General features: G+C 42.7%; 1 protein-coding gene across 2 annotated transcripts; it reads right to left on the bottom strand.

Moving 5' to 3' along the window:
* Positions 1-1,045: 1,045 nt before the first annotated feature.
* Positions 1,046-17,441, bottom strand: LOC100617932 (zinc finger protein OZF-like). 2 transcript variants are annotated; one of them, XM_056797006.1, is made up of 5 exons: positions 17,349-17,441; positions 16,420-16,542; positions 6,819-6,945; positions 3,679-3,774; positions 1,046-2,829 (listed from the first exon to the last, which is right to left on the bottom strand). In XM_056797006.1, the coding sequence occupies exons 1-5, from the start codon at positions 17,418-17,420 to the stop codon at positions 1,388-1,390; spliced, it is 1,860 nt and encodes a 619-aa protein (XP_056652984.1). In that variant the 5' UTR covers positions 17,421-17,441; the 3' UTR covers positions 1,046-1,387. The 2 variants fall into 2 exon arrangements, with proteins under 2 accessions (XP_056652984.1, XP_056652985.1); XM_056797007.1 differs by lacking the exon at positions 17,349-17,441 and adding an exon at positions 17,002-17,158.
* Positions 17,442-22,581: the final 5,140 nt, after the last annotated feature.

Below are 22,581 nucleotides of genomic sequence, written 5' to 3'. Positions count from 1 at the left end.
GTGTGTTCTCAAGAATAAAGTGTTGCTATTTAGGTCAGGTCTGCCTGCTTGCTGATATCAAAGGAGACTGAAGATTTGGGGAGAATCATACTGCTCCCCAAAAGGAAGAACTAGTTCTAGACCAGGGCTGAGGAGTGAACTAAATCTCAAAGGGAAAGAGAGAAGTTGGGATACTGGGAGGATCTAGAGGCAGGAAATTTACCTGCCTCTCAGCAAACAGCTGAGATCAAGAAGGGAGGCAGTGGGTCATTTCTCTAAGACTTTCTCCTCCAGTCCTTAACCTCTATCTCCCAAACCCAATCTCTGAGGAGACATATTCTGTCCCTCTAGAAGACAAATTGTGCTATCTTCCCCAAGGGGAAGAAAGGGGAGGATCAATCTCTTCCCTCTCTCCATTTCTTCAGTTCTCTCATCCTCTCTCCAGTTCCCCAATGTGTATGTGTGTGTGTGTGTGTGTGTGTGTATGTGTGTGTGTGTGTGTGTGTGTGTGAGACCTTTCTGGTCATATATTATACAATCAATTATTTTTTGTTTGCTTCCTCCTTTTTCTTTTTCCTTCCTTTTTATCCCCAAATTGTTGCAATTCCCTTTATGTAAAGTGCAATATTTTATATACTTCTAGTAAGAGAAGCTACAAATATGGAATGATTCATTGGGGAGACCTGACATGTTAATCTTCCAGAAACCCCAAATGAGATTTTAACATGCTGGTCTCCCAAAGAATCAAAGGTAAGATTATGTTAAGGGAACCCCCTCCCAGGATCATGTGCTGGACCTGTGTCCCAGTACTGCTAGCCCTATGTCATGTCAGTGCATTTCAGCATGGGTCATGGGACAGTGACTTAGAAGCTTGATCCAGAAATGAGGGGGAAATCCATCCGGGTAGAAAGGGAGAAAATAATAGAGGGGGTTCCAGATAGTGGGGCTCTCTATATTCTCTTGGGCAAGTGGTGAAAGGAAGGTGGCTAAGGGAGCCTGTGGCTAGTTTAGAATAGGATTTTTCTCAATCTGCCTGCCTTATTCAAGTAAATACTAATAAACTCTATGGAAATTAAGGACTGTAGTTTAATTTAGTTATTAAAATGATAGCAATAAGCCTTCTATCCAAAAGGAATTCTTGCTTGGGAATAAGAGACGATTGTTGCCTAAAGGTCTTACCACATTGACCATATTCCTAAAGTTTCTTTCTAGTGTAGATCCTCTTATGTTGAATAAGCTAAGAGTGGCAACAATAAATTCAGTCTTACTCATGAAGTTTCTCTCCAGTGGGAATTTTCTGACATGAAGCAACTGTGGAACTTTATGTGAAAGCCTATCCAAATTGATTACATTGATAAAAGTTTCTCTCCAATGTGGATGCTCTAAGATTGCCCCTCCATGTGAAAGCCTATCTACACTGATTACATTCATAAGGTTTCTCTCCAGTGTGGATTGTCTGATATACAGCAAGATTGTCCCTGTGTGTGAAAGCCTTTCCACACTGTTTAAATTCATAAGGTTTCTCTCCAGTGTGGATTCTCTGATGTACAGCAAGATGGTCCTTCCGTGTGAAAGCCTTTCCACATTGTTTACATTCATAAGGTTTCTCTCCACTGTGGATTGTCTGATGTTTATCAAGATTACCCCTTCGTATGAAAGCCTTTCCACATTGTTTACATTCATAAGGTTTCTCTCCAGTGTGGATTCTTTGATGTTCAGTAAGAGGGCCCCTCCGTGTGAAAGTCTTTCCACACTGTTTACATTCATAAGGTTTCTCACCAGTGTGGATTCTCTGATGTAAAGCAAGATCACCCCTCCGTGTAAAAGCCTTTCCACATTGTGTACATTCATAAGGTTTCTCTCCAGTGTGGATTCTCTGATGTTCAGCAAGATTGTTCTTCACTGTAAAAGCCTTTCCACACTGTTTACATTCATAAGGTTTCTCTCCAGTGTGGAATCTTTGATGTTTAGCAAGATTGCTCCTTTCTGTGAAAGCCTTTCCACATTGTGTACATTCATAAGGTTTCTCTCCAGTGTGGATTCTCTGATGTTTATCAAGATCACCCCTCCATATAAAAGCCTTTCCACAGTGTTTACATTCATAAGGTTTCTTTCCAGTATGGAATCTCTGATGTTTAGCAAGATTGCTCCTCTCTGTGAAAGTCTTTCCACATTGTGTACACTCATATGGTTTCTCTCCAGTGTGGATTCTCTGATGTTTATCAAGATCACCCCTCCATATAAAAGCCTTTCCACAGTGTTTACATTCATAAGGTTTCTCTCCAGTGTGGATTATTTGATGTCTGGCAAGAGAGCCCATCACTGTGAAAGCCTTTCCACAGTGTTTACATTCATAAGGTTTCTCTCCAGTGTGGACTATTTGATGTGAACCAAGCTCAGAGTTCTGACTGAAAGGTTTCCCACCTTTATTACTCACAGAGAGCACTTCTACACATTTACTTTTTGGATATCTAATGAGGCCTAAACTCCAACCAAAGGCCATTCCCCCTGGGTTACCTTGATATGTGGGCATTTCAGGTTTCTTAGGTGACTGAATAAATCCTACTTCTTCAGGAAAGCATTTGCTGTATTCACTATCCTGCCAACAGTCATTTCTTGAGTTCAATTTTATATACCGATTTAGGACTGAATATTGGCTGAATTTCTCTGCAGGTTCTTCGCATTCACAGTCACTTTTTGGATTTTTATTTACCTTGATATTAGAGTCATACATTTCTCTCAAAATAAAGTAACAGGGATCCTCATTCATGTATCTTTGGGGGCCAAATCCTTCCACAAAAAGGCTCAGCTTTGCAGACATCTCCTTCACTTCAAAATTAGCTTCTGCCTCTGAAGAAAACAAATAATGTTATAAACACAGAAGGAAGGAGGACACACACAGGAAAATATAAATTCTCTCTGATGGCAGATAGTAAACTGATTTTTATTCTTTTTACCCAAGCCAAAAGGAGTTTTCAAACATAAACAAGCAGGACCAGTCTTTGGATACACCATTTGGTCATAACTGTAAGATGGATGATTTTAGAAATATTTTCACATACAATAACAATGAAATTTCACAATGGATCTGTGACACAGACAGGCCCAAGATTCTCATCATACTTTGCAATTCATGTCATGAGTAAAGAAAGAACAAGTGACCTGAACAACTTCCCTACAGCTAGACTACAACTCAAGCCCTATGCCTGAGCACGCTTTGCCCACAGTATTGGACAGACTTTCTCCATTGCCCTTTCTATCTTTCCTTTAAAAGTCACTTGTTGGTTATTCTTATTTTGTTGACCTCAGGTAACTTTCCAGATATTCTGTTCTCATCATCTTGGATGCACTATCACATGGTCATTCTTGGTAAATTTTATATGCTAAGCTGAGAAAAAACTTCACTTCTTTTAAGTCTCAGAGTTATTTTCAAAGTGAAATAGATGTTTTCTTCTTTTGTCTACAGATACAAAGATACTATGCCATTTAGTGCAGATATACTAAATATTCATCTTATCTTATGATCTACCACACATTATATCTCATACTCTATATCGAGTCCATCATCCATCTCTCAGGAAACAAACAGCATGATTCTGTATTGGTCTGCCAGACCTCAAGTCTAGCACTCCCTTTACTATAACAGATAAGAGTCTTTTGGGATAACAGACCTTATAAACCTGCTTTCATCTCACTCACCTGGACAGGAGCTCTTTGGGCCTTTATGCTCTAGTAGCCATAGTGATTCCTTTTGCTGAAAACAGGAGATAAAATCTTCTCTATGAACTGGAAGCTCTGGGCATAAGAAAGAAGGAAGAAATCAGGAGAGAAAAAAAAATATGGTCTTAATGGAAATGGGGCATGCAAACAAGGCCTATAGAATGGTTTCAGTGGTATTCACTGTTGGGGCATTTGCAGGAGGGCAGAGATCATGGAACCCATTTGCGATCAGAAAATTCCATCTTTATTTACCTCTTGTAATAGAAAGATAGGCACATTCCATAACCTCCATTATCTAAAAAATAAAGGGTGAAGGAGTAAGAGGTCAGAACTTGGAGTCAGAAAAACAAATTTAATCTGGCCTCAGAGATATGGCAAGTGGGTGCATCTGAGAAAGTTATTTATCCTCTCTTTGCCTCAGTTGCCTCAACTATGAATTGAGGACAGAATATTACACTCATAGGGATTATAATAGATACCACTATTAGGGGAATTATGGTAACAGGGAAGTGTTAGAGCCTTAAAACCAGAAAATAAACTAAGGGAAGACTGGATCTTGAGCACCTCCCGTTACCCTACTTCCTGTTCCCTTTTCAACGATCTTGCAGTGTTCTTCTCAGAAACAGTAAACTTAAAGATTTCCCCTAATAACTAAATCTCACAATCAAATCTTTAACTAAGAGGGATATTATTCTTTTAGGTAGAGGAGGTAAGGAGGGGAAGGAGTGAGAGGAAAATAGATTCCCCTAATCTTATAAATTATCCCTGTTGATTGAAGATTTGAGATATAAATTTGAATTTAAGAAACAAAGTTAGTTTCCCTAAAGAGAGATATTGACAGCAAAGAGGCTGACAGGTTTCTTTTGAGCTAAACCCAAAAGTCTTCTCAGCACTCAGTCTCATGAATATGTAATGACCAAAGAGAGTTTGTTTTCCACCTTCCCTTAAAAACAGCCAGAGAAGTGAGGTTCAAAACAGCTCAAACTGCTTAACTGCTCCCTTCAAGATTCCATGGAACTGTGACTCCATCTCAGTTGACTGGCAGTTCCCAAAGTTCCAAGCCTCTTGCTTTTTCTGCTGATCCATCTTGTATTTCCATTTCCTCCATTACAGGATGTTGTGAAATTAAAGATAATCATGAACTTATTTACCCAGTAGAGGATATAGAGCAGTTATTTGAAAATGCTTATGCTTAATCCTTTCCATTACATATCATCTGGCCAGGAATTTGAGGGAAGAAAGAAGAAGGAATAAGGATAAACTTGCTATACTAGATATAATTAGGGGCTGTGAGCTAGTTTTATACTTATTTTTAAATTTTATTTCCATATTGTTTATTTTTGTAAGTGAATAATCATATAAAGCCACAACCTCAAAACAAAAACCCAAATAAACAAGTGAAAAATTGTTTGCTTTCATCTGCATTCCAACAGTTCTTTCTCTGGGGGTGGATAGCATTCTTGGTCATAAATCCATCAGAATTGTACTGGATCACTGTATTGCTAAGACTGCTATCACAGTTGATCACTCTACAATATTATTGTTACTATGTAGAATGTTCTCCTGGTTCTGCTTATTTCATGTGTATCAGTTCATTTAGGTCTTCCCAGCTCTTTCTGAAATAATTTTGTTCATCATTTCTTATAGCACAATAATATTCCATCACCATCATATATCATAATTTGTTCAGCCATTAGTCAGCTGATAGACATCCCTTCAATTTCCAATTCTTTGCTACCACCAAAAGAGCAGTTACATTTTCCGACAAGTAAGTCCTTTCCCCTCTCTTTCTGATCTCTTTGGGGTACAGACCTAGTAGTGGTGTAACTGGATCAAAAGGTATGTTTTGTGAAGGTATGTTTTGTTTCATTGTGCTTTGGCCATAGTTTCAAATTGCCCTCTAGAATAGATGGATCACTTCACAATTCATTCTCTCTCTCTCTCTCTCTCTCTCTCTCTCTCTCTCTCTCTCTCTCTCTCTCTCTCTCTCTCTCTCTCTCTCTCTCTCTCTCTCTCTCTCTCTCTCTCTCTCTCTCTCTCTCTCTCTCTCTCTCTCTCTCTCTCTCTCTCCCCCCCCCCAAAAGTTTGGTACCACACCCTCTGTCTATGTATACTACTTCTAACTACTATGCTAAGAAGTTGGTATCATGGTCTGTGGGCTGCGTGCTTCAAAAGCTACTGGTTTAGTCTCCTCTAGGGACTGCTAATGGCTTGCAGGGCTCAGAGAACTGGGAGCTACTTTGCCCTGAAGCTAGGGGATTCACCACAAGCTTGAACTGGTCAAGTGACTGGGGCCTTTGTGCCAGGCATTTGGATTTCAAGGGTTGTGCATGGGATGCATTAATGTAGACTTATGAAGTATCCTGGGTCTTGAAATTGGCTTCTGCCTAGATTTAGGACCTGGTGCAGTAGATGGAGGTATGTGGGGTAGATTGTCTACACTCCTCTGGGCTAGTTTTACTTCCAATTCTCCCTTATCCCCAGAAAGAGACGCTGTTTGACCTTTCAAGTTATTTTCCTCAGGAGAGTCATCTCACTCTAACCCATGTTCATTCTGTGACACTAGTCATTTGGAAGCACTGTTTAAAGGTTTGTTTGAAATTCTCAGAGCAGTTCCAGCTTTTGATTCTGCTATGCCTTCCTGACTCCTTCCTGACTCCGCCTCCCCCATTTAATACTTCTTAACAAGAAATCCTTCCAAATGGGAAGGGGCTGCCTCGGCAGGTAGAAGGTTCCCTTCAATAACTACCTTCAAGGAAAATCTGTCTGGGTATTAACAAAGAATTTACACACAAAATTCAGGTCTAATTAGAGGCTGAACTAGATGAATTCTGAGATTAGCTACAGGAATGTAAATCTGTAACACTGGTTTAAGTTTTCACCTGAGCCTACCTAAAACAGAAGAGAGACTATTTCAGGACCAAGAAAGGAAAGTCCCAGCTTCCCATCACAGAATTCAAAGACTTTTTAATGAAAAATAGACAGGAGAACCCTGTGTAGAGATCAGCACTTTGGCTTTTTAAATCACTAACAAAGGCTTAAAATCTTATACATTTGGTATGGAATGAAGACACTCCCTTTATGATAGATTCAGAATTAAGAGAGGAAATGGTTCTTACCCATAGAGAGTAGATTCTGCACATTCTCCAGCATGACCTCCCTATACAGTTCTTTCTGAGAATGATCCAACAGGCACCACTCCTCTTGGGTGAAGTTCACAGCCACATCCTTGAATGTTATTGACCCCTAAACCAACAACAGTCACAAGATTTAGAGCTGAACCTTCAGAATTCATCTAGAATCTCCACCATCAACTGACTGGAGGAAACTAGGCACAAGGGATTTACCCCAAACTCCTCACCCTGAAGTGTCAGAGCCAGCACCGGAGACCAGTCATTCAGAGAGAGCTTAATGGAACATATTCAAAGGCATTTTGTATCTGAAGTGAGAATCATGTTGGAAGAGTAAAAACATGGCAAAATGTCTTACTCTGAAATGCTTTTCCCTATGGAATCAAGAAGAGGGTATGTGCTCTCTGAGGGAGGTAGGAGATTCTGTGGAGGAGAAAGAGAGCAGGTGATCTGAAATCCCTCCTCATCACAAGTGGCAGAATTGATCTGGTAAAAACATATTTTGAAGTTTTTGAGAAGGTACCACGTCACATGTATTTGAAGAGAAAAATATTACCGTGATTAATGAGGAGAAAACAGAAAAAGGAATTCTCCATTTAATTTCCTAAAAGGCTAAAATACTCTTATTTAGATGAAAGCATAAAGAACATTCCATAGAATCATATGGGATCAGACTGATTCTAGCTAAGTGAATAAGAGCAGTTCGGTGTTACATTGAGAATATGGCAAAACATTGGGTATGATGTGCTGTAATCAAAACATCCTGTCATTGCTATATGATGAATGTCATTTGTGACTAGAACATATTCAAAAATTTTATACTTAGTTACACAGAACAAAGAATAATTATGATGAGGAAAGGAAGGGGTGTTCATTTTAAAAAAATATAAAATGTTATTAACTGGAGTTGGGGATTGAGCTAATTCTTAAGACATTGACCGTATAATAACAGGATTGCTTGAGAGGAAGAATTTCTTCATGTTAAATTAACTTATTATTTGACTGTTAATATAATGTGGTCAGTTGACTCTCTACAATTTAAAAGAAAGATAATTCTCTCCTCTAGCAGAGGTCTTTTGTGTATGTTTCTCTCTCTCTGTCTAATGTCCTTATCTCTCTCTCTCTCTCTCTCACTTTCTTTATCTATATTTCCCTGGTGAGCTCACCACTTAGTCCCTTCCCTAGACATCCTCTGACATCTTAGATTCAGAAATAAGCACTGAGGAGACCTCAACTCTTCCCACATTACTACATCACAGAAGAAGTGGGTCCTTGTCTATACAGGTAATGTATCAGTCTATGCTTTCCCCAGCCTTGTGGGCTGGCCTAGCACACTCTCAAAATGGGTCAAGGATCACCATGTCTTGGTGAAGGAATACTACTGTGCTGTAAGGAATGATGAACTGGAGGAATTCCATGTGAACTCGAAAAACCTCCAGGAATTGATGCAGAGCAAAAGGAGCAGAACCAGAATATCAGAGACTGATACACTGTGGCACAATCGAATGTAATGGCCTTCTCTACTAGCAGCAATACACTATCCACATTCAGAGAAAGAACTGTAACATATGATTGATCACATGATTGGGGGATATGATTGGGGTTTTGGCTTTAAAGGTAACTCTATTGCATTCTATTGCAAATATTAATAATATAATTAATAATAATATGAAATATTATAAAATAATATGAAAATAGGTTTTGAACAATGATACATGTAAAACACAGTGGAATTGCTTGTGAGCTCTGGGAGGGGGGAGGGAAAGAACATGAATCATGTAACCATGGGAAAATATCCTAAATAAGAAAAGGATCACCCTTAATTCTTTCAGTTTAAAAAAAGGGAGGTTGCCCTCTAGTTTCATAAAATTGGGGGGAAGGGACACTAAATCTGTTGTTTTAACTTTGGTCAGGCTAAAGAGATATTTTATTCTAGAAAAATAATACAATTCAACATTTTCAAAAACATTTTATGGAAAACAAAAAATCTAAGCCTAGTCCTGCAACTATGGAAACCTGGAGGACAAGGGTCAAAAGGAGAAGTTAAGAGGCAGGCTGAGTAATAACTGACAAGTCAGTGGCCGGATGTAACATTAACAGGCTACTTGGCAGAACTCTTCTCCTTTTCCATATTGCTCCATGGAAAACCCAGGCTACACCTGGTATTAGATGTTCTTCTATTTCACTCCTTGACCCATTCCCTGCTTTTCAGCCTGGAATGTCCCTGGGACACCCAGGGGAAGAATGGTCTGTAGAAAGGTTGAGAGTTTTCAAGCATGGGAGGACACAATTCCCCAGACCCTCAATCTAGAAACTTGTGAATTTTAAAATTACTCCACCCTAATTAGACATACTCTAGGGGAAGATAAAGTTGTAAACTCCTGATTGAACAATGAAGGTACTTAACTCATACCTTATAGAGAAGCTAAAACTTAAGCTAAGTCTATTTTTAGTGTCTTAATACAAAAAAGGTGTTAAGTAACTATAAAGGTTAAATTAATCACAAAAAGGTCAAGTAACTCACAAATGGTAAGCTTAACAAAGAAGTGTGAAGTACCTCAGAAGATATAATCTAACCAGAGAAGGTGAGAACTAAAGAATAGGCAGTCTTGGAAAAAGCGTCTACTGTGATTGGTAGATGTGAAAATTTAGGGGAGGTGACATAAGAGAAAATTTCTTTAAAAGGAGGCTAAAAAAGTCAGTCCAGGCAATTAAATTCAGTTTGGAGTGCAATTGGATTCGGAGTTCAGTAACGTCAGGACTGGAACTCAACCTGGAGGATCCCCCTCAGACAGCTTCCTGGAGAGACGGTCTCATGGCGAGTGATAAGACTGACTCCCTTTCCCTTAGGCTCAGGGAGGCCACTTTGGCCAAGGCCTTTAACTACTGCCTGGCTCAGCCTGAGCCAGAGTAGTTTAATTCTTTCTCTCTCTCTCTCTCTTTTCCTTAACTCCTTCTCTCTATATTAATTAAAATCACCATAATTCCCAGCTGACTTGGGTATTTTATTATTTGGGAATTTTCCCTGGCAACCAATTATTTAGATTTCAAATCACAAAGCTAAAATTATCTTTTACAAACCTGAAACCCTACAGGGGCCATTCCACTATCCTCTGCACCCATCCAGGGGCTATTCCACTCCCTTGCCAATAGCTTTTTCCAACCCTATGGCTACACTATGTAGACACCTTCATGTCTTGAGAGGAATGGGTCTGAGCTGCAATTCTTCGGGCCTGAACCAGCATTCTCTCTCATGCAATAAAATTCTTCCACAACAGTAGCAGGGGCAGAGAGCAGCCCCTGGAGCCAGGTCTTGGAGGGATAATTGCTCCTGACCTATCTGAAGGGCATTCAAAGAGTTTAGACAGGAAAGAGGAAGCCCAGTGGATACAGCGGCCACCACCACTAGCAGGGGCAACAAAAAGGTCCTCATTCAGATATATTTAGAACCAGAAGGCAGAAAGATTTCAATCCCAAAGGAAAGCAGAGAAATCTGGGCTCAAAAGGAAGAATGTGATGAGATATCAATTGAAAGGAAAAAAGACAACTTCTTGTTTTGAACTCATCTACTCTGGGTTGGTCCTTGTAATTCCCACTGCCTCACCAGTCCTGTCTCTGAAGTCCCAAGATCACAGCTGTCCTCCAATGGCACACAAGGTCAGGACCTCAGGACCCTGCCTGCCTCTCCATCCCAAACTCTGCCCTCTATTATCTGGAATGCCACTACTACCAGAATGACCCCTCTTCAGTCCAGACACCTACCAGCCATCTACATCATCCTAGGGCTTGATATTCCACCTGGGCAGCCCCCTAAAAGGCTGGTTACCCAGGTTACCCCTACTCTCTCTCCCACTCTTTTTATTTCCTTCCATACTCTTTAAGAATAGTGACACTGGACTCTTGTTCCTCAGATGAAACTCTCTATCTACTGACCTTGCATTTTCCAGGGCTCCTCTGCCTCCTTCCCCAGCCTTCACTACTATCCCAACTAGTCTCTGCCTTCTCAGTGTACTGAATTCCTTCAGGTATAGACAAAAATCTCATTTTCTGCAAGAAATCTTTACTGACCCACCTTCTGTGTTTGATTTACTACAATTTATCTTATACATATTGAAAGAAAAATTGTTTTATTGCCTTTATATTATTGATCATGAAACAAGTGATCACGTATAATCCTTTAGATAAGTAACTGCAATTATAATTTTTGAAAGTTAGATCCATTAAAAAAAATAAATAACATTCAAAAAGGGGGCAGCTGGGTGGCTTAGTGGATTGAGAGCTAGACCCAGAGATGGGAGGTCCTGGGTTCAAATCTGGCCTCAGACACTTCCTAGCTGTATGACTCTGGGCAAGTCACTTAACCCTCATTGCCTAGCCCTTACCACTCTTCTGCCTTAGAACTAATACACAGTATTAATTCTAAGATGGAAGGTAAGGGTTTAAAAAAAAAGTTAGACCCAGTTATTCCACTAATTGTGTACAAGATATCAAGTATAACAGAATATTATAGCAATTAATGATATTGAAGAATTCTGTTGAAATAAAAGCTTTAGGTCTGTATAGCTACCTAGTGAAGCTAAAAACCATTCAGGAGTTCTGGGTTCATTAGAAAAGGTGAGTCTTCAGCTGGACTGAAGAGATCAAAACAAGCATGGTATGTTCAGGTATCGTTTGATCCTTTGAAGATTTGTGCCAACTATAATAAGCTCTATAAAACACTGTGGCCTAAAAAGGTTATTATACTTGAGCTCAGAATTATGGCTCAGGCATTTCTTATTTTTATAGTTTTGTCAATTTGAGGGAATTAAAGAAAAGATTCAGAATTGAGATCCCTTAAAAAAAAGTTCTGGGGATGCTCAGCAGCTTTCCTTTTGGGGAGACTTTTTAAAATCCTCATTAAAGATCCCACTTTGAGCTGAGGTATGTCATCTCTTAAGGGTTGATTTTTCTCATGGGCTATTTTGTGTCATCTTGTCTTGTCAGTGTATATTGTTGTTAGTACCTGTTTGTTATAATTTCTAGTGAGCCATGTGCAGGGTCATAGAAAGAGGCCCAAAGGGGTGGTCTTGTGTCTCCACTAGAGTTGGATGGGCTTTGTCTCTACCTAGGTGCTTTCTATTCCTTCTCAGAAGAGAAAATTTGTGTAGGGATTTAGATTTTGATAATATAGAAATTAGAGTCAAATTACCTTAACAACTGGCTACACACACACACACACACACACACATATTTTATTTAAATGCTTTCAAATTTTTTAATAAGATAAGCTAGCTTTATGATACAGTACTGTTAGAAATATATTGTATATAAATTTCTAAGTAAGCGTCTTATGGAACAGGAAGGAAACCTTAAAGAAATCTAGGCTACTGAGCTGAGAAGCCTGTAATAAAAGTTTTGAGACAGGAGACAAGTGTTTTGGTCAAATACTTCACTTAAAGTGATTAAGTCAGTAATAAGTTAAAATCCTAGGCAGAATTCTTTGAAAAGCCCTCCCAGGAATGGCTAAAGGCCCACAACTCCATTATATTAGTAACAAACTCTGTGCTGGGGCAAAGGCAGGTGCACGTGCCCACAGAAAGGACCCTCTCTGGCACATATGCCATAGTTTTGCTACCATGGACCTGGGACAGTGATGACAAACCTTTTAGAGATGGAGTGTCATGCTCCACCTTTTTATCCCACACAGGGGAGGGAGGAAGCATTCCCACTGGGCTACTGGGCAGAGGGGCAGCTGAAATGAGGAATGTAGATAAGGGGAAGGGAGTGGCCTGAGCACTCCACTCCCCTCCAGCTTTGCCACCTGTGAGCCACCCACCTTACCCACTGTGCACTCCCACTGGGCTGTTGGGTGGGTGATAGGAAAAAATGTCGCCAGGCACAGGGGAGAAGGGAGCAGCTCCACCTGATTCCCTCTGCCTTTCTAGTAATGAACTCTGTGAAGGGGTCAGGGGTGGCCAAGTGCCCACAGAGAGTGCTCTGCATGCCATCTTTGGCACTGGTGCCATAGGTTCACCATCACTGACCTAGGACATCTGAGATGGAGTTTCTTGACAGAGGAGGGACTACTAAATTGCTGATGTTGATTAATGTTGTCAATTGCCATTGTATGACCTTTGCTTTCTGGATTACTCTCTCTGTACACTCATTTCTTGTGTTTACAAGCTGAGAGAATAAACAGGAGATTTACATCATAGTGATACCTTAGGCCAAATCCCACCTTAGCTGGCCTGATATTTTATCTTTATTTCTCTAAGTAAAAGGAATTTGTGTGATGAAACTTTCTGGTTTTTCTTTTGGTGATGATTAAAAAAAAATCTGGTACTCTTTCATTTGATTCTTTTGGAACTTTCTCCTGCTTTTGTCTTGCTAACAACTTCCCCTTGAGTGACTGTACAATCTGAACCTTCCCAAGTTGGAATTGAAGTTTTTGTCAAGTCTGCAAAGAGATATTCTTCTTTCTGCTTTGTTGGGTTAAAGACAGTTAAAGGAACCCCAACTTGTGTGCTCCAAGTGAGTAAGTTCTTCACTGGCAAGAGGATTTAACTCATGTTTTCTCTTTTACAATCCTGCCCATGGTAAAGGTTGCTGCTCTAATAACTTTGGACATTTTCAGAAGAAATCTTTGCTCTCTATACCTGGGCTCCCAGATAAATGCAAGTCATTCCATCTAAGGATGTAAGTGGAATGGGGTTGAGTCCTGAACCTCTACAGCCTACTCCAGACCACCAACAGCAACAGCATCCCTGTCAACTCATTCTAAGTGGCTGTTGGTATCTCAGAGCAGCTGATGCCCATTTAAAGGAAGCCTAACATTGTTCACACTGTGCCCTGGAAAAAAGGTTGCCAGTGTTAAATTCATTTATGTAAAACTCATAATCAGGTGTATTTATCTGATGCTTTTAAAAGTTTGAAAATTTTTAAAAGGAAAGCTAAGACTCTCTACAAAACACTTAAGCATCAGTCAAAGGCAAAGCCATGAATCAAAACATGACATTGATAGAAGAGAATGTGGATCTGACTTCAAAATAATGTAACCTGATTATTACTGAACATAGATCTGTGTTCTGTATCCTGGTCAGAGAATGCCTGTCCTGGATTGCACATACTCTATAAAGTACCCTCTGTATAAAGAAATTCTAATCAACATACCTCTGAATGTCTTCACAGTGTACTGACCAAGGGGGAATTGTTCATTGCTATCATATCACAGATCACAAACTATGAGATCACATACGATCCTTTAGCTAAGTCACCACAATGACAATTGTTAGAACGAGTTAGGCCCATGTAAGACATTAACTTTGTTACATCATGTAGCAGACATCCATTATAATAGTAGAACATGGGCTGCAGTATTGGAAGCGATGGAGTTTGGGGTATCAGAATATTAAAACAAATCATGACATCTAAGACTTCTGTGGGAGAAATAAAAACTCTAGAGCTATGTAGTCCTCTCTGGAGGCTAAAGGCCCTGCAGAAGGAGCCGGGCTCACTGGGAATGGTGAGTGAATCATTGGCCTGAGGAGATCCAAGGAAACAACTTCATCCAGGTACTGTTTGAGCCTGTGAAGATTTATGCCAACTCCAGGTTCTCTGAGGATCGTGGCCAAGAGAGGCTTCTCTGATCTAAGCAATTGGAGAGCTCTGGAGGATTTGGTACATTTTTTTCTCTTAACCTTGTACTGAACTAAGGACTTGAGACCAAACGTTCTAATGGCACTGTGCATTTCTTAATGTCCTCTGTACCTTCCAGCCTGTTAATGACTTTGCTAATTATCTGTCAAACATCCATAAAACACCCAGCCCTATGTCTCTGTGATTATTTATTACAGCTTTCATTTACCACAATTAAAGTTTGGATCTTCAGCTCAGAAAGATGGTCCAGAGATTTCTCTGTTTCTTCAATATTTTCCATGAAGGAGATAAACATTGATGAACTGCAGGAACCAACCAGGCAGGGCAGATACAGGGGGTCTCACAGGTAGAGCAGAGCCAGGGAGTCATACAGGTCACATGGCTGCCCTATCCCTGACTGACCTTCCAAGAACAAGAAGTTCTCTTTGATGCTCTTCCTGCAGGCCCCCACTTCACTGGCTCCCATCCAGGGGGCCTGCTCTCTTACCTGGGGCAGGCCTCCTAAGCCAGCCCAGCTCATCTCCCTCTGTCCATCTTGATGCCAACCCCTTCTAGCCCCTTTCCTCCTTGAGCTGGGGAAGCACAATCCTACCTTTCACACTCCCATTCCCCAGCACCTACCACTGAGGCTCTCCTGTAGCTAGTAGGGAATGGCTATCAGAAGAAATGTGGAGAGAACTGTGAAGATTGGATTTAGCTATCTCCTGATTATAACAATGAAGGTACTTAGCTCTTCCTTTATAGTTAAGCTAGAATTGTAAGCTACAACACAAAAGAAAAAGGTCTTTGAATAGAGGAACCAAAGACTGAAGGACAGACAGTCAGTCACCCGGGGTTGGAGTGAAGGATGGAAGAGTGACTGGAAGACCGACACCCAGACTTCTTTTTAGACTGTCACCGTTGGTGAGTGAAAGGCTGACTTAGTAGACTTGCTTTTCTCTTCCCTGGGATGGGACTTAGAAATTCTAACTGACTTAGTGACCCTGCCTTTCTGGAGGCATGAAGCCTCCAGGTAAGGCCCATCTTCTTGAGACTCTCTTCCCTTGGCTAGGGCTTAGAAATTCTAACTGATATCAGAAAAAGCCAGAGTTTCTCTCTCTCTCTCATTCCTTAATATCTTCCTTCTATTGTAAATATTGTAAATCAACTACCATAAATTACATTTACTTTAGTAGTTCATTTTGGGATTTAGAAATTAAATCCCTGGTGACCACCTAATTAATATATTATCAGTCCAACCACAATTAAATATAAAAGAACATAAATGACTGCCCTGGATTCTACCTTGGCTGTTAGGATAGAATAAGGTGCAGGATGTCCTCAGCAGCACCTACCCTACCCCTCACCCACTTCTTTTTTACTATTCCTAATAAAGAACAAAGGGCCTCCTGAATGTTGACCCACTCCCTGACCAAGGAAACAGGCAATATGTCCTCTGGCCTAGAAGAAGGAGCTTTACTGGAGACCTCAGCAGACCTTCTAGTCTTGTCTTGGAATTCCCATTCCTTTCCTTCTGCTAAAAATGCACCTTTTCCTATCTGTGCCCTAACCTGATCTCATCTCAAACTTCTTCCAAAGCCTCCTTGGTAGGCCTGACTGACCTGTCCAAACCCTGGGTCCTAGAGGTCAGTAGCACAGACTGTCCCTTCTCTGGAACTGTGGGACACATGGCCATCTCCCTCTGATGAGGGTGTCACACATGAGAGTAGATGAATAAAGGACAGCACTTGTGCCAGTCTAGAATCTGGCCTGGCTCATTCAAGCAGGGGCTACTGAGGCCCTGGAAAACTCCAGAAACACAGTGTATGTGGGGGCAGCCAGGGTTGACTCTTGAGCTCACACTGAGGACAAGCAGTGATGGTGCCCTTGGAGGCTTGGAAAAGACACAGGTCTTAGTTCTACTGGATTCCACCTTGGGGAAACTTGGTCAGGGCTGGGGATGGACTGCACTCACCTGGGATGGGGGCCTCTGGGTCCTGGGGGCCATTCCCTCTGGTTCTGGGGTCTCTGCTTGGGTCAGACTGTGGTCCTTCAGGGAGTGGGAGCCCCAAGATGGGGAAACTTCCTCTTTGTACACCTGTGGGGAATTAGAGAGGGGGAGGGCTCAGAGGAGCTCCCAGGGTCCTCCAACAGGAGGGACCAGGGAGCCTCAGGCTTGGAAAGGACTTAGACTAGACAGGAAGACGGCTTCCCACCCCCTCTGGAGCCATAGTTGGTTTCATTCAATTCAGAAACTGCATTGGGTGGAAAGGGTGGGTTGAGGGAGACTCCTAGGAAGAGTGGTTCCTGGGGAATCGAGGAGGGGGGAAGACGGCCATTTGATGGGGGTTGGGAGGAACGACGTGTGGGTATTTCTTCGGTGCCCAAGTACAGAGCTCCTTCCCAAGGCATGTGGGCACAGGCATGCCCCCTCTCTCCAACCAGGCTCACATTGGCGGCTTCTCCCCTTGACATATTCTGACCCCTTCTGTTTCCTTTGGGGAAGGGCCAGGCCCAGCTCCTCCCTCCCCTCCCCCCTTACGTCCCGTGACTGCACCCCTCTCTCCCAGCAGTCTCCTGGCTGGAGGGGGGCTCCTATCCTCTCCTCTGGGGGAGGGCAAAGCCCCACCACGGCTCCTGGTTCATAGAGAGCCGCCCTGGCCTGACAGGGCCACTTCTGTGTTTATCCCTTTCCTACACTACACCGTCCCGCCCCGCCCCGCCCCTCCTCTCCGGTCGCACATGTGCACAGTCTTCAGCCCGCACTCCCAGGCTCAATAACCCGGAACTGGTCCACCCGGGTCTTCCTGCTCCCTAGGAGTTAAGGAGCAGAAAGTCTCCTGCTCCAGAGCAGGGAGCCTGGGGACGCCTCTGCCCATTGACTCCCTTCTCTCCTCCTCTCACCCAGCAAAGGTCCAAGCACCACGCAAGTGGCCTCTCCGGGAACTGTGACTGCCCACAGGAGAGTCCCAGCATGTCTTGAGGCTACTAGAGAGGGAGGAGCTAAGACTAGGGAGAAATAAGAAAACAAGAATTCTGGGAAACGTAGTCCTCCACGGAAGGAGGGTCCAGGCCTGCATGAAGTCAGGTCACAGGCCTTCTGGGAAATGGAGTCCTCATGCCCCTGGGCCCCTGTGTTTAGAGCCCTGTTGAGGGATGGGCTATACACTAATTGTCCCTCGGACGGACGTGCGGGGCTTCAGCCTTCAACTCCTCACCCCCATTTCCTCTTTCGGCCACGCCCTGTCCCATCTTTAGCCGGAAGCCTCCTCAGGATACGGCCTGGCATGCCACAGGTGTCTAATTGATGGGCTGATCACTCAATGGATCCATGTGCCCCCCCCCCCCCCCCCCCGTGGCCTGGGGAGGTGGGGCTAGGATCCCCCCTGTTTAAAAAGAAGGAAACTGAGGCAGAGGGCAGCAGCTCTCTAGGCCCAGGCCTCCCTCCCACAGGTTCCCTGCCTCCAGGGATTTTTGTGAGCATCCTGCTGTTCCTTCTGTTTTTGAGGGGACCCGGGGGGGGGCTTCCCAAAAGAGGGGCCAACCCTCTCCCCAGTTGGAGGAATCTGGTTGCTCGGGAGCTGCCCTCCAGGCTCTGGCTTTGGAGTTAAAGACCCTGGAAGGGCATCTTTCCCTGGACAATTCTTCCTTTAATGGCCTCAGGGCCCCAGTGCTGCTGATCTAAATTCCTCTTTGCTATCTCTGGGTCCAAGTGCTCAGGAGGAGAGATTATACAAGCCTGCCCTGGGGATGGTCTGCTGCCACCTGGAATGGGGATGTCAGAGCCTCCAGGGTCCTTCTCTGGACTCCAGAGTCTCCTTCTTCCAGGCTTTGGGCCTGTCCAGGCTGAGCTGGGAGGGAGATCTAAAGAGAATCCCAAAGGGGAAGGCCTTGGGAAGTTGCCTGACCCTGCCTTCAGGGGAGGCATCCGGGAGGGCCTAGCTGGGAGATAAAGTAACTTTGAACAAGAGGAGGCCTGGCCTCCATTTCTGCCTCTTTGTCTTGAGTCTCAGGGGCTTCCCCATCCTCCTCTAGGGGCTCAGGAGGAGCTCTTTTCTATAGTCACACCCAGGCCCTGCCCTCCCCCAGCAGAAAGGCCTTGGCCTCTGGAATGACCCTTTCTCCCTCTGGCTTCCTCTCTGGCCTTCAGACTCCCAATTCTAGCCCAGGGCTCCAATAGCAGGTGGGCCCCCAGCAGGGGCTTCCTGTCTTCCCCTCCTCCTCAGCACAAGCCCATGCCTTCTCCCAGCTCTCCCCCTGCCATATTAACCTTGTTTAGCCCTCCCCTTCTGTCTCAGGGTCAGGACTGAGTCTGGGTTCCCAGAAGATCAGAAGGGCTAGGAAGTGTTCCAGGACACATTTGAAATGTAAAGATTAAATTTAATGGTTCGACTTAAATAAATTATATGAAACAACATGATCACCAAAATTATTATATCTCAAGTCAGATGGTTATTTACCAAAATAGAGGGGAAACAATAAAATAGAGGAATGTGAGAGAGGTTAGAGAAAATACCTATACTAGTCCTCAGCCAGGAGGGCCTGTAGTGAGTAACCACTCTGCCTCCTACAAGATGGAAGCTAGTCTCTTAGGAAACTAGGAAGGGAGTCAGCCTTTTCACTCACCCAAAGAAGTATTCCAGGAGTCACAGCCCAAGTTGAAGCAGAGCTCCAAGTCCAGGATCCAAGCCAGTCTCCAGTGAAGCACCCTCGAAGATTCTCCCCAGTCAGAATACTATTGTTAGGGTCCGAGTGGAAGACCACCCCAAGGAGCACATGGAGACAATGCAATCCAGGCAAAGGGAAGTCTTTATTACTGGTGCACTAGGGCTACCCCAAGAAGGGGAGCCACCCTGGCTTGGCTGGGGGAACACTTTTTATAGTATAGAGGGCTAGTGTGAACAATAGGATGTGGTGATTTGGCAGTTGCAGCTAGCTGAGGGGTTCACAATACAGGGAGTATCTGCTTAGCTGCTGGAACGGTTATACTGACTTGGATAAGAGTTTACTTCTGGCCCCCAGAGGTTGTTCTGACCTCCTGCATTCCCCACTTCTTCTACTGTACATGAGGAATCTTCCTCATGCGACCCTCATAAGTCAGTGGGAGTCAGAGTTTGATATTTCTGGTGAAGGACCATAGCTGGACAGTATTAATGTGATCCTTGACAAAGGTTACTAGGCGATTAAGAATGCATGGAAGTATCCCCGGATGATCAGCATAAAAGCAAAGAATCCTTACACTAGGAGTCACGAGGATGCAAGGGAGCAGAAGAATTCCCTTGTCAATAGTCAGCCAGAGTTTCTGGTGGTCCAATGCCCATGTCATCTCCCCCCTCTCCAAATATCTAGGGGAAAATGAGCTATGGTCTCAGTCTTCTGTAGTTTCTTCAGAGCTGAGAATGGTTGTAGCACTGTCCCTGCCTATTGTTAGGAGAGAGGTATTGACTGTAGGCAATGTCCAGGGATTCAGGCTGGAATGGTTGCCGAGGTTACAGTGGCATCTGGGTGACTTCCATGAGTGCTTTTACCCTAGAAGCAACTAGAGAAGTGACAAAGTTACAAATGCAAGGTCCACATATCCCACAGGGGAGTAGCCAAAACGTGAACAGGGAGGGAAAGGCTATGGATGCAGGCTTTTTAAGAGAGTGTCCTCAGTGAATGCCTGGGTCCTAGGTAGGTGGTGACCTGCTTGAAGATCTGAAGTTTAACAGTTAAAATTTAGGAATATGGGGAGACTGAGGCATCTGAGGCAGGTAGAAATTAGTTTCTCTCTGCAAGGAGTATTATATTTTTTAAAGGTTTATTGAAGATTAAGGATTAAAGAAAATACAGGATAAGAGACATGTGGCCAGGCCATAGAGAGGCCTAGACACAACCTCACCTACATTATGAAAAAAGGCCACGCCTGCCCCAAAGAGGAAGTTCAAGAGCCCGAGAGCGACCCCTCAAAAGCCTTTGAATCAGCTTAAATACCTTCTCGATTTCGGCCCAGGTGAGATTACAAGGCATTCTGGGGAAGTGGAGCAAAGGCTCGTGGGGATTGTAGTCCTGTATTCTAGTCTATTTTTTACAGAAGGATGTCCAGCAACTGCTTCCCCCATTGGCAGAGTCACAAAATGGAGAGTCAGCCCTTAAGATAGAAGTGTAGAAACCAGGACTGGGGCAAAAACTAGAACACTAGATAGAAACAGAGAAGCCAATAGACTCCATCTTGTAAAAATGGAGATTTGAACCCCAGACTTCAATCCCCAGAAGTCCTTGCTCTAGTTCCCAAGATGCCCTCTAATCTCCCTGAATCTCACTTGAGTGCGAGATCACAAATTATTACTTAAAGGGACTTCACCAACTGCTCGCTCTCTTGGCTTCTGCGTCTGGGCTCTACCAGGCCGGATGTAGAGTGAGTGATTGTGAATGGGCTCTCTGGGCCTAGACACGTGCTTTTCTTATTTTATTTTGTATTTTCTTTATTCCTTAATCTTTAATAAAACTTCATAAAAATATAATACTTCTAGCAGAGAAACTAATTTTAACTGCTACAATCTTCAGAAATCATCTTCTGACAGGAATAAATCCCTTTAGGAAATCAGATTCCTGAGTTGTCTGCAGAGTTGGTATGTGATGTTTCTGTTAAAGAATATCCTTTTGCAAAGTACACATTAGCTATAAACATCTATGAACACTTGAGTAACAATATCTTACAGATGTATTTCTTTACCCCAAATTCTGGGGGAAATTCAAGAAAGCTTTGAGCTATATTTCGAAGCTCAAGATTCAAACTTCAACTGTGGTAAATTAAGGTTACAAATACAAGCCATTTATTAATAAACTTCACCTACTTCTCAAAGTATGTTCCCTAGCAACTTAAGAATTTTCAATTATTAACTTAATAAGTTGTTTGAGGAATTGGAAACTTTAATTTTACAAGTTGCATTGTGCTGATTATGGGAATTTTGTCACAAAGGAAAAGTCCGACGGGGAAACATTTCCTCATGTCCCAAAGGTCTCATAGTGAGGGCTTTACGTACAGGCCAAAGCTAACATTGGCTCATGTCATCATTGTATCACTCAAGGACTAAGAGCCTAGATGGTCAGAAAAGGTCCTTTCCCAAGTGAGCCCAGAATATGCCTCTGTAACCATCCCAGGACATTCTCTGTCCTTTGTGTACTTTGTTACCATTAGATCCCCAAAGTCTTCATTTTCCTTAAAAGATCAATCTCGCCCATTACAGCTCAGAGAAATTCTGCTTACCAGCAGTCCAGAAACAAATTTCTATACCCTCAAACAAGCCTTTTATATCCCTACAAGGCTGATCACTCAATTATTCTTATGTATTTTGGCAATAATTTACATATCACACAATAAAGAACATGAATGCTGAATTGAGTAGCTCCATAGTAATATAAATTGGAGCTGTATCATCTCTTGGACCTAGGCCATCTGAAAGACTAAGACAAGGCCATACAGGAATCACTTCAGGGCAACTGTCCAGAGAAATTAAAGAATCATGTGTGATTTTCCCACAATACATACATTAATTTTAGCAATTATCCCTAGGTCAGGGATCCAATTATAAGATTAGAACATCTATCTGTTCTCTTTCACCTCCCTCCTCATCTTTAAGTTCTATCACACAGTGGCTGTCAACTCTGTGAGGTCTCTATTTCAGTCCCTAAGTATCAGTGTGGAACAATCATAGGCACTTCCTTCTCCTTCCTGTGTGCTAGGAAGGGGTTAATAGCTTGTGAGATGCACTTCTTTCTCCTTCCTGTGGGCAAGGAAGGGGTTAATAGCTTGTGAGCAATTATCCTAAGGCTGCTTGGCTCGATTTAGGTTTTAACCTTGTCCCATCCTTTAACAAGTGAGCTTAGCTTACCACAATTTAAAATTTTGAATGTATCAAACCCCCTTCATAATAATTTACTCTCAGTGGATTATAGTTTGAACTCCACAACTTCCAAATAACTTTGATTAAATCCTTTAGTGATCTCTTAGTGTGTAACCAAACTGAAGTTCAAAGCATTTACCTGGGCCCCCCTCAAACCTCTGTCTAAAGTAGAATAGAACCTCCAGTTTAGTTTTCTTTTAGGTCAAAACATTACCACATACCTGATTAAATTCCATCAACATTATTCCAAT

This window comes from Monodelphis domestica, chromosome 4 (assembly GCF_027887165.1).
Source record: "Monodelphis domestica isolate mMonDom1 chromosome 4, mMonDom1.pri, whole genome shotgun sequence".
NCBI lineage: Eukaryota > Metazoa > Chordata > Mammalia > Didelphimorphia > Didelphidae > Monodelphis > Monodelphis domestica.
The sequence above is the reverse complement of the archived record's forward strand: the minus strand, read 5'-3'. Positions and strand labels throughout refer to the sequence as shown.

Excerpts from the sequence above, each read along its gene's own strand:
- LOC100617932 (XM_056797006.1), bottom strand. The coding sequence starts at position 17,420 with ATGCTGGGACTCTCCTGTGGGCAGTCACAGTTCCCGGAGAGGCCACTT. Across the intron at positions 6,946-16,419 it reads CCCAGAGGCCCCCATCCCAG|GGGTCAATAACATTCAAGGA; the intron begins GTGAGTGCAGTC and ends TTGTTGGTTTAG. Across the intron at positions 3,775-6,818 it reads GCAGAATCTACTCTCTATGG|AGCTTCCAGTTCATAGAGAA; the intron begins GTAAGAACCATT and ends TCTTATGCCCAG.